Source organism: Aquila chrysaetos, chromosome 7 (assembly GCF_900496995.4).
Source record: "Aquila chrysaetos chrysaetos chromosome 7, bAquChr1.4, whole genome shotgun sequence".
NCBI classification, from domain to species: Eukaryota; Metazoa; Chordata; class Aves; order Accipitriformes; family Accipitridae; genus Aquila; species Aquila chrysaetos.
Genome location: NC_044010.1, coordinates 15,453,098 through 15,464,665, shown reverse-complemented (window position 1 = coordinate 15,464,665; position 11,568 = coordinate 15,453,098). Strand labels below are relative to the sequence as shown.

General features: G+C 40.7%; 1 protein-coding gene across 3 annotated transcripts in view; it reads right to left on the bottom strand.

The window, feature by feature from the left end:
* Window positions 1-270: 270 nt before the first annotated feature.
* CRYBG3 (crystallin beta-gamma domain containing 3) overlaps window positions 271-11,568 on the bottom strand; it is a 97,986-nt gene continuing 86,688 nt past the window's right edge. For 2 of the 3 annotated variants that reach the window (XM_030020890.1, XM_030020891.1), the window contains 5 exons: window positions 10,403-10,542; window positions 6,848-6,971; window positions 4,508-4,666; window positions 3,746-3,905; window positions 271-2,255 (listed from right to left, as the gene is read on the bottom strand). In XM_030020890.1, coding sequence (XP_029876750.1) covers window positions 2,167-2,255; window positions 3,746-3,905; window positions 4,508-4,666; window positions 6,848-6,971; window positions 10,403-10,542 — 672 coding nt within the window. In that variant the 3' untranslated portion in view covers window positions 271-2,166. Of the gene's footprint in view, window positions 2,256-3,745; window positions 3,906-4,507; window positions 4,667-6,847; window positions 6,972-10,402; window positions 10,543-11,568 lie in introns of those variants that run through there. The other variant, XR_003924399.1, reaches the window with a different exon arrangement.

The window sequence follows — 11,568 nt, the reverse complement described above, 5'->3', positions numbered from 1 at the left end:
AATTTAATGTGAAAGTAACCCAAACCTGGAACTGGAATCTGTATCTTCAATGCTCCCTTGAGTGGGTTTTGATGGGAGCAGTGCAGTTATGTTAATACTTGAACATTGATGTTTAATATGCAAACTAATGTAACAGCACAGTCACCTAGTCAATATAGTTATCCCTTTCTTGTCCATTTGAAAGGAAATATTCTATGGGAGTATGCTTGACATCTGCTAAAAACTATTGTTGTAGTTAGTTTGTTTAAAAAGAAACCAGCAAGCAAAATGTTCCTCCTAAAAAAAAAAAGTTTTATACAATTAAAATATACACGCTTAGCATTTTACATTCAAGATCTCTTAAGTACAAAAGCCTGCTTTTCTTCGTTATGTAACACTGACACACCATATGTGATTTAGTCATTCTAGGTTTAAAAGACTAGAACTTTTTACACAGGCTTTTAAAATTTCATAGGGAAAGCAAGTCACATGTAGCACACTTGATATACTGGCTTACATAAAAAAAGCTAAAGAAGTGCTTTATTTGGAAAAATATATACATATATTTGAAGATTTAAACAGCAGATTTATGATAATTTTAGAATGTAAAAGAGTAAGTGCAAATAGGTAGTGTGGTTTTTTTTTTTAAATAGTACTATATAGAACTCCATTTCATACAAAAATAGACATCCATATATTTTATTTCTGTGGCAAACTTAGGGTTATGTGTTTTTATGTGTTTGGGGATTAATCCTGTTTGAATGCACAACTGGAATCGTTACAGCTTTTGGAAACTAAAATATCTTGTCTTTAGCAAACCTAAACCTCTTTAAATAGTTATAGAAATACATACCCTGAATATACAAATAAGGAAGAAAAATATTACATTTTCAATGAAGTAGATTAATTTAGTGATGCTGAAATCAAATGAAGTTACCAGTGACCTAAGGGACTTCTCTTCCATGTCAGTTGTTCACAGTCCTACAACTGTCTGCAGTTCCTTCTGTAATTTTCAGTTTTGAGCCAGGAACATGCTTTTAAAGCCTGCAACAACTGCAGTCCAGTAAGGTACTTGGCCCTGTCTGCCTCAAGTGCTAGCTAGTAGGCTGGTTGCATAGTGCTGAAATTGAGGAGAGCACCGGCAGGCCAAGGTCCAGACCATGAGCTGAAGTCCTTATCCTTTGGCCCAAGATGTACATGTTGTTGATGAGATGAGCCACAGTTATGCCGTTCTTTTACCATTAGGCAAGTGTTGATATGCAGGCTGCTAGCACCTTTGAAAATCCATACTAGGGAGAATGGTTTTCTGAAGGAAGACATGGTTTCAAGACCAGATTACATTGTATTAAATTAATCTATATACATCAAAACAAAATACAGGTGGAGTTAAAATCATTACTGCTCTAAATGCAGCTAGCCCTTGTAGAAGTCTAGCCTGACCCAGGACTGAATTCTCTTTTGATACATGCATATAGGGCTCCATGCTAAAGGTGATCTTCAGTGACAACCTGGAAGCAGGCCATGGGGTCAGCAAACCCAGTTCCTGAATCTGGAAATTTGGTACCGTTAAAACAAATGGAGACAATGGCCTACCAGTAACATTAGGGGGGTGAAAGTCAGGCTTTTGCTATTGCCTCATTTCACATGCTGAGCTTGGCGATTCCAGTTCAAAGTTGTCTTTTTGAACAAAATAAATCGTATTTTAGCAAGATATGATTTGAGCTTCAGGATCGCTTGGAGCCTAAATAGTTTCACTTAGGACATAAAAGTCCCACTCGACCTCCTTCAGGCTCATCAAGTGCATTCATTCTTCAGTGAGCTTCTATCAGTTTGAGAGGAAGGTGAAGACAACATTCCTAAAGAGCCCTTCCCATATTCTCTTGTAGTTCATTTCCTGCAAAACTGATGTCTAGCCTTTGCATTTACTTCTAATACTTCAGATGAAGAGTAATAGTGACTTTCATAGGAGCAGTCTCTAAAGACTCAGCTTCCCTGCGGAAAGACATTAAATCAGCCTCCCATCTTCCATTTGTGCAAGATTCAGTTGTTTTAGGAGTTGGTGCTTGGTATGAAGGCAAGTAGAGAGGAGTTGCTTCTTAAGGTTCCAGTGGTGTGTGACTTCAGTAGTTTTTTCCCCCTCTAGCTGTTAATAACCCACATGAGGTCCATCTGTGTGATGGGTTTTAATCACAATATTTCAATATCCCATTTTTGCGAACGTCTGTTGTCTATTGGCTGATTCATAATGATGTGATTCTTGTCATAATAATTTCCCCCTTAAAAACAAATCAAAATCATGAAGGAAAAATTTTTATAAGAAATGCTCAGAAAAGTCTATGCATAATCTTTAAGAAGTGTGACCAAGTAGGAAAATTAGCTGAAAAATAGAAATTCTATGAGGTAGAGGGCTGGTGTCTGCCCCTCCACCTCTGTACATTTGTGTCCTTCAGACTGTCACTTGTCAGCTTAGGGCCTGAGGAGCTCCATTAGTTAGGGAGCATACCACAAACTGGTACAAATGTGCACAGAAATAGCACCTCTAAAGAGATTTTGCTTTTGGCAGATACTGAGCTCCCGCTGTGTGTCTGGACTTTAAGGTACATATTGCTATAGTAGAAATACACAGATTCACAGATACACGTAAGATTAGTTGGTGTAGAATATCCATTTCAACCACAAACTTAGGAAGTCCTTAAAATTTGTCCTTTGAATACATGTGGCATAGAAATGACAGTGCATTTTTTATCATTATACCATAAATCAAAATCCACTAAAAGAAAGAAATATTCTAAAGAGCTGTGAAGTGCTATCTCGCCATCCCAGCCTTCAACATTATATTTTGCAGTAACCTAGGCAACACAGCACTCTGATACTATCAGAGTTGCCATCAGTATCACCAGTTGCATTTAATAGCTTTGTAGTAACTATTTACAAATTAGTAATGGTGGTTAAACTCCTTAGTTCTGGAAGCCAGGAGTGGTCTATTAGTTCAACATCACAGGGCTGAGAATTCATTATCAGTAAGTTTGAGCTGCAGAGGTCAGATGTGTAATGGCCAGAAGGACATTCACTGAAAAGGCTGACAGCTTCACCTGTGGGATGTGCCATTACCCTGGTCTGTAAGCCCTGCAGGGCTGTTAGGCTATCAATTAATTTACTTAGACCATTCATCTGAGAAGACAGCAGGGTAGAGCCCCCAGCCTCATAACCAGTCACCGCCCCACCAAATCTCCCTAGGGATAAAACCCTAGGGCCAGCAGCAGAGCTTGAACAAATGGTGTGTGAGGAACAGGCATTTTACCAGTGAGGCAGTTCTACCAGGATGGCTAATTAGAAGGACTAGGATTTGAGGAATGACGATTTTAACCAGCCTGAAAACATTAGGAGTGAGCACTTTTCTCTTTTTGAGCCACACCTATTCCGTGGATCGCTTTTCCTTCACCATTTTGTCTTCTGTAACTTGCATTTCTTGCCATCAGCACTACTGAACTCCCTGAAGTACAAGAGTTGATCTGATCAAAATAAACCTCTGGGATCGAAAGAGTAAGGTTACCCCCCCAGCCCTGTCATTTCTTGTCCCACTGTCAAGCAACTGGACATAAACCTAACAGGAAGGATAGGATTCAGTATTTAACCTTAAGTACATAAAGAGCTGGAATACAGCAATTAACCTCGATCAAAAAATGCACTTGGAACATGTGAGGTTTGGTTGTTTTTTGTTGTCTGTCTTGTCTTTTTTTTTTTTTTTTTTTTTTTTTTTAAATACCTTTAATGTCAAGCACCAGTTGGTCACTGAGGTATGAACTGATGGTTCCATCCTCACTGAGTTTCCACTTTTGCCTGTCCTTCCCATGTTCTGCCCAGAGCGCGACTTTGGCCCCAGGCACATCTCTGCCACCAATGACATCCAGACAGGCATTGTTAGCCTAAGAAACAAGAAGAGAAGTGAGATCCAGGCCACAAAGCCACAGTTTTGTGTCTGACTTGTTTCTGTTTCAGGCACCGAGCATATTGCAGTAATCGTGCTATAGTGGGCAACAAGCCTGGCAAGCAAGCTAGTAACAGATTATTCAGCAATTGACCAGTTGCTTGATCAAAGGTGGTAGTCTTTGTTACTTCAGGTGTTTCTTATGTTAAAACATCAGCTTTTTATATTAATAACAGACTATCAAGTGCAGCATTAATACAAAATCACTTACTTTCTTTGCATATTACTTTTCAGAGAAACTCCTGACTCTTTAGAGGTAATGAACTTAAACTTGCAACTTTAGACAAAACCAGGTTTCTACTTCCAGGAACATCGGTCACATTAGACAGATGTGAAAGTAGCCCAACGTGCCAAAGCAGATAGATCAAATCTGTCTCTACATAGTAGGAGGAGGTAGGTTGTAAGAGTTTCGGTTTAAGATGCATGGGAGAGGCCAAAAGCTATCCTGGTGTTAATGCTAGCCTACAGTAAAAGCAAGAAGTGAAGGTGAAAGGACAGCAGGTGATAGAACCCACCCACTTCCAGCATCTGGAAACTCACCTTGGATTTGAAGAGTCCACGACAGTAGTGCCAGATCTGGGTATTCTTGCCATTATATGGGGACGCACATACTGATGTTGCTTTTATATCTGCTAGGCTTCCAGTCACTGTCAGATACTTACCTTGGGCTCGGTTCTTCACTCTGAGGTACACTGCTGGCTGAAATAGTGTGAAGGAAGATAGTTAACAACACAGAGATTAAGAAAGTATATGTGAGAATGCCTCTTGTCCATTTTATAACAGTTTTTTAAAGTATATGTTCCATTTCCGGTTTCAGATGAGGATGAAACTCCAATTTTTTGTTGGAAACAAATATGCATGTAAAGCAGCAGTGTTTTTCACAGGCAGATAGACAGCTGGAAGCAGCAACGGTAGATAGTTATGGGTTTTTTTTAAATGTATTTATACCTATAGAACTAATTCCTGGGATACGCAAATATCTCTAGTTCAGCACATTTCACTCATTCCAAGGCCAGTAAATGGGCTGTAATCCACAAGCTGCTTATTCTCAGGACACAAAACTTACTGAGTCATATATCCAGCAACTTCAACCCCCATTAACTGGCATATGGCAGAGAAGTTACACCATGACTTTTGAACATGGAAAACAGAGTACTGGCTTGGCATCCCTGTTTACTCAAAAAAAGAAGACATTTTCTAGGGCTACTACAGGAATCCAGCTTTTGCTCTGTTAGTCACCCATGGTGGCGCAAATAAAGGGCAGCTCTGCTAGAACCCCAGCTCAAGCATATTTTTCTTCCGGGAGCTTTGAATCTCCTTTTTTTCCCCACATTATGACAAACCCTAAGGTACAAAAAAGCCTCTCTCCCACCAAGCATCCATAAACTAATGTGTATTAGTATAGTGCATAGTTATTCTTTACAAGAAAGGGATCGTATTATGAAGTCACTGAGCAAAATTTGTGTATCTCATTTTGCATAAGTTTCAAATGTTTCACTTTTTCTTGCACTACCTCTTACACTGGCAAACTTGACTGTTTTTGTAATTTGTAATGGAGCCAGAAGGAAGAAATATGAAGTGATGCAGGTTTGTAGTATTACTCCAGCCTCAAAAAAATGACCATATGCCCACAGAAGCGTCAAGCACAGGTAGCTGACTGCACAAACTCAAGGAAGCCGTCAGTTTGCAGGGTTTAAAACAGAACAAAACCAAAAAAATAATCACACAAACCCCAAATGCCCAAGTCCCAGCAAAGTAGCTGAAGTAGGCCTTTATAACTCTACTCACTGTTGCAATGTAAAAAAGGATGCTACCAGATACAAAAGCTCTTCAGATTGCTGGCTGAAGAGAGAATTGTGTTTTTAAGATCAGCAAAAATTATTTTTATTACTATTTGCAAAAACAGAGCCAAAATGGGATCCTTTGGTTACCACTTCATGGAGCTGTCAACTTCTTGGACTAACAAATCACTGGGGGATGGGGGCAGATAATGCATAACTAATGCTAGGGATGATTATTTTTGTTCACTGCAACATTTCCCCAGTTGAATCTAGTGTTTAAAAATAAAGCAGCATTTGTCACTAAGCGGAAACAATTTGTTTTGTGAGAAGCAGAGCTAACAAAAAACTCTTTTCCAGCAGAGTTACTGCTCACATTCCTCGCCACTCTCCCTGTCCTTTGCCTATCTGCCCAGATGCTGCCCTCCCACAGCTGCGTGGCTGGGCACACAGCAACATGTGCGTTGACTGGTTTGGAGCTTATGTGTGTCACTGATTACGTGATGCGTCTTAGAAAGGCAGAGAAGCACAATTGTACCTGCTTTTCCTTGAATGAGGGGCATTTATCTCAGTCTTGCTTCTCTACCTACCTTTCATAAAGCTCCTAAGAACTTTGTGGTTTTGAGACCCGCATCTTTCAATGAGATTGAAATTGGCATTACTTGGGGTGAGGCAGAAAGTGATAACCTGGTGGGACTGCATAAACGTTGCTTCTTTTGGAAGTCCAGGCTACAGCACAGTAACATTTGTTCTTACTTCCATTTATGTTAATTATGAAACAAACCAATATAGAATTGGTTTTCTCATTATTATTGTTGTATCGCAAAGAAGTAAAAATAGAGCATCTACAGAACATGCTAATGAGCCATTCAGAAAAACAAAACTTGGTTCCAAGAAACTAGGAATTCTTTCCCTTTAGGAGCCAATAACTGCCACTGGAAGAATTTTCTGCTTCAGTAATCTTCCAGTAGGTCCTTCAGGCTGTCATCATTTGGCCTGATTTAAGGAATACAATGCACACCATTATACTTAGTGGTAGAGCTGATACTTGTGCACTAATACCTGTCCAAAAAAAAATTGTCCTTGTACACTGTTACGCTACCTGCTTCATAGGACGAAGGGAGCCAATTACTTTCCAGCCACTGTGTTCATTCCAGTTTGAAATCTCACTGGGCTCCAGCAGAATCTGCTTTCCTAAAAAATTACATCCTTCATACGCAATCCACCTGGATCCAAAAAAAGACTACACGTTAACCATAGCAAAACTAAACTACAGGCTTGTGTTCAGAACTGTGCTCTTGAAAGCCCCCAAACCTCTCCACAGTAGTGCTAACATCAAACCTGTATTACCATGCCGCAAAATGCCATCCATTTCAGTGCTTTAAGACCTGTTTTCTGTTTGTCTGCCTAAAACTTGTAAACTCCACTCCCTGCCCCACCCAAATTTTTCGCACAAATACGAGAACGTCTCCATGAACCCAGATGGGAATAATACATTGTTTCAGTAGGCATGCATTAGGAAACTAGGAAGCCACCCACCAGACTGCACTATGTGCAGCTTTGCCTGCTTGTACATATTAATTATCAGAGGATCTTGTCCAATGTTTTCTTTTGTTACAGTTAAAGCTTTCTGTAGCTGTTCCACTTGTCTGAAAACACATACTAAATATTTACTCCAAAACCTATACATTGCTGTGACAGACTTTCCTGTAGTGAACATATCTGAGCCATGGACATGGCTGAATAAATACTTTGTTAACACAGAGTTAAAGCATCAGCACATATATATCCCTTGTTATCTAGACATCTGCTCAGTAGATAATGTGCTGCTGCTTATAAAGGCAGCCTCAGGATCACAGATTGGTTTTGTTTATATCAATAGGACATTGTTGTGCACAGTGAATCCTAAATGCTTGGCTCATTAACTCATCTGAACACAAAGCAAATACTGGTTTCCCCACATTACCTGTTTTACAGGTCAGCTGCCAAGAGCACGAGGGATGGATGCACTCTTAAGTCAGTGAGAAAACATCCATAAACAGTGCTCACAGCACCTGTAATTTACTTTTCCCCATTGTGCATAATTTGGGGAAACTGACAGCCAGCCTTGCTTAGGACTCCATGGAGGCTAACATGTGCCAACTGTGAAGTGCCTTGTAACGAGGCTGTATCACCGTTTCTTCAAATTAAGTCCCATACCTCCCGACTAACAGGTATTCACAGCAGCCTGACCACCACTGTGTATTCCTTATATTTCTAGCACATTCCTGACTTTTTTCTTGCAATGCCTTCTGTGAAGTTACTGAGAATTCACTGTTAACATTGTTCTCAGAGCATCAAACAGTCTCACTGGAAATGTAGTTTCTGTTGCCAAAGCAGACTTTTATAGGAAACAGAGAGGGGAAGGACTGTTACAGTAATAACCATCTGAAGCCAGGGTGGGCTTCTGGCATTCAGCAACACAGACAAAACACATCTCAGCTTTCAGGCAGACCAGCAGCCTCCGCTGTGACATCTTTCCCACACCCTGGACCACCTCAACCCCAGCCCCCTTCGCCAAGCCACAGTCCACGCTTATGCCATTTCTGACTGAGGTGGTCAGTTGGCTCAGGAAGGATCCTTGTACCTAAGCCTGGCAGCACGATGCCATCGGTATAGGTACATAAATCTTTGTCATTGTCTAAAGCTCACGGTAGGCTTTGCGGCAAGGAGCCAAAAAACCTCTAAATCCACCTTCCTGAACTCTTGATCACAGATAAGGCAGATAAACCCTCTAGGACATCCCACAGACTTCCCACAATCACCTGCCACCCTCAACCTTTAAGCTACCTATCTGCAGTGTGGGATGGGGACAGGCTGTGGAGGTCTGTTTCCTGGGGAGCATCACAAGGAGCTCAGAGAAAGTCCAGCCATTCTGCCCTGACCCTTCCCAGAGACAGGGAACTAGCTAACCTGGCTTGGATACTCAGAAATGAACAGGAAGATAGAGAAGGGGCTGGACAGTTGTTCTCACTCTCCCATGCTTTTCTACTATGTGGTCCCAAAGCCATCACCCTTTCTTTACAGCCAGCTGCACAGGCAAAATGATTTAATTTCCAGTTTCACACCCCCGATGAGAGGGCAGAGGAAGGTCATAAAGAGACGTTCCCCAACAGGACACACTTCAGACTCTAACACCTCCACAGAGGCATGAAGGTGTACACGCTCCCACCAGAAATGTCAGGTGTTTCTCCTGAAGAAGGCCTTTCCTCCTCTAAACTAGCACAGATCACAAGGAATGCACATATGCTGTTCTCAGCCTCAAAGGGCAGTTGCTTACCACTCTCACCTGGGGCACTTCAAGACAACAGCAGCAGATGATCACTATGTATTTTCAGCAAGGGCTCAGGATGGAAGTGGCACAGATGTTGGGGACTAGAGTTTATAGTGAATTGGCAAAGCTCTGTGGGGAAGCTTATATTCACTATGGGCCCACAGCTAAAGTCAACAGCTACTGACTGCTCTTAAAGAAAGGGAGGTTCAATCCTTAACCAACCTTTCAAAACACTTGTGTGAAATTCCTGAAAGAAGACAGTCCACAGTGCTCTGGAGCATTAACTAGGTCAGGCTTAGCCTTTGTACCAACCTCAAAAAATCAGAGGAGCGCTCAGCAGTGTTATCACTCATATCCATAGAAGGTTTTGACTTTTAGGTAGTAACAGACTTGATGCGTTTGAAAAATTCATCATAAGAATCACAACAGAGATATACCTTAGCTGTGAACAGTCTACACTAACTCGTTGCCCAATTAGTTCAAATTTTGCATGGTTTTGTGTCATCCCGTAAAACCTCTCAAGAAAATTACAGCCTTGTCTGTGTGAGAAAGGTGGGGAAAAGGTTAAAAATAAACACAGGAAACGTGTGTTGCATTATAAGAATAGCAGTTTCCAGTCAGTTGCAGGACAAGACTCTGCAAGTTATTTGTTGTTGCTGTGGATGTGGAGGCTGAAAACCTAGCCAAGACAGAATACTTGGGGAGCTTCTCCAAAAGGTGAAAGGGGGAGATGCGGAAGAGGTTAGAAGGTCACTTCTGCAGATGTAAAATGGTTTTCACAAAAGACCCTGGGCATGTATTCAGACTCATGAAGGCGGGTTAAACTAACAGAAGCAAATTACTGTTCAGCTGTCAGATCCGCCCCAAGCTTCTCTCAGAAGTTGCTGCCTCTTTGGCAGCTGATCAGCACGTCAAGCAAGCTTCACTGAACCACTGCAGTAGTTTAAGTTGGATCACTGCAGTTTATAGCTGGTATTTTACAGCCAGTTAATAAAGGCAGTCCAAGTTTATTCTACCTGTCTTTGTAAGTCAGCAATCAAAACTTATTTACTTTTGGTTCCTGGCTTGAACAATGGGCTCTGTTGTTTATTACTCTATAGGGATAAAAGGATGATTCTTACAGGGGAAAATACACCCTCTGCCCAGAGTTTTTGTTTATTTTGAGTCCTGATACAAAAAGAGGGTCTAGCATTCAACCACATTTTAGGATTTTATATTGTCTTAAAATAGAAGTTAGAACGTAAAACACATCCTATGAAAAAAGGCAGTAATTGGGAGAAAATGCATGCTCAGTATTTAGCTCCTATAATGCAAAACTGACAAGAATACTTCTTCCATACTTACAATCCACTTTTCACCCATACAGACTGAGTGTAAAAATGAAGGTCCTCATTCAAAACAGAATTGATGGGTTCACTGAAGTGCAGCTCTCTGCCCTTGCAGCATTCCAGAGCGAACAGACTGATGGAGGGCTCAGCAAAAACCTGGGGGGGGAGGGGAGGAAGGAGAAAAAAAAGCAAAGTTTTACTAGGAATAGTCTAACTGCAGTTGTTAGGCATGATGCACACATTTGCCCACTTCAGTTTAATTTCCACATGCTTTTGGGTTAGATCATGCTCCCTCAGCAAATATAACAGCAAGGAAAAAAAAAAAGTACATCCACCAAAGCACACACAGCTGAAACATACTGGATTTATCAGTGGCTTTGTCATCAGAGTATAGTGCCCCACTGACACAGGCCAGACACAGTGAGTCGCTTTGAGATGCAGAAAGACCTCTGTTCGCATTTGAAAAATCTCTTTTTGATCCGATTTATATCATCAGGACCTTGATTCCTTTTCATAAATCCAGTTTATCTATTTATTGATGGAACAGGTTACAGCAGTAGTTTTCAGGGTGATCTGTAGTTTGCATCTAAAGTAGCGAGGCAAATCACAAGTCTATTTTCCATAGACTTCAATTAGCAGTGGTTCACTGGAAAAATCTTAGGGATCTACAAATTGGAAAAGGTTAAAAATGTCAAAACTAAAAAGTTCTCAATGTTTTTAAGACATTGCTATTTTTTTTCTGACAATCTTGAAGAAATAGCGTAATTAATAACCCCTCCAATCTCATGTAGAATTGAAACATTTTTCACTTAATGTCCTTTTCTACAGTTGAGACATTGCCTATGAAAGCAAATAAAAAGATCAGTTTGCACGAAAATGCGGTACAGCTGTAAGATCAGCAGAAAAGCAGAGAGAACAGATTTAAATATACAAAGCCTGTGCCTTAGTACAAGGAACACTTGTAGAATTTTTCAGCATTTTTAACCTAAAACCGTAAGGGAAGTATCATAACCAAAATCATAAACACTTGTAATTTGTATCTTGATGGAGCTGGTAAAAGAAGGGGGGATAGGTCTGAATAACTGCTTCAATTAGCAGCCTCTCCAGGGAAGTCACCTTGTTCTTATGTTACCCCAAGATCGCTGGCCCAGGCAAAAGGTACAATTTCTTCTACAGCGAAGA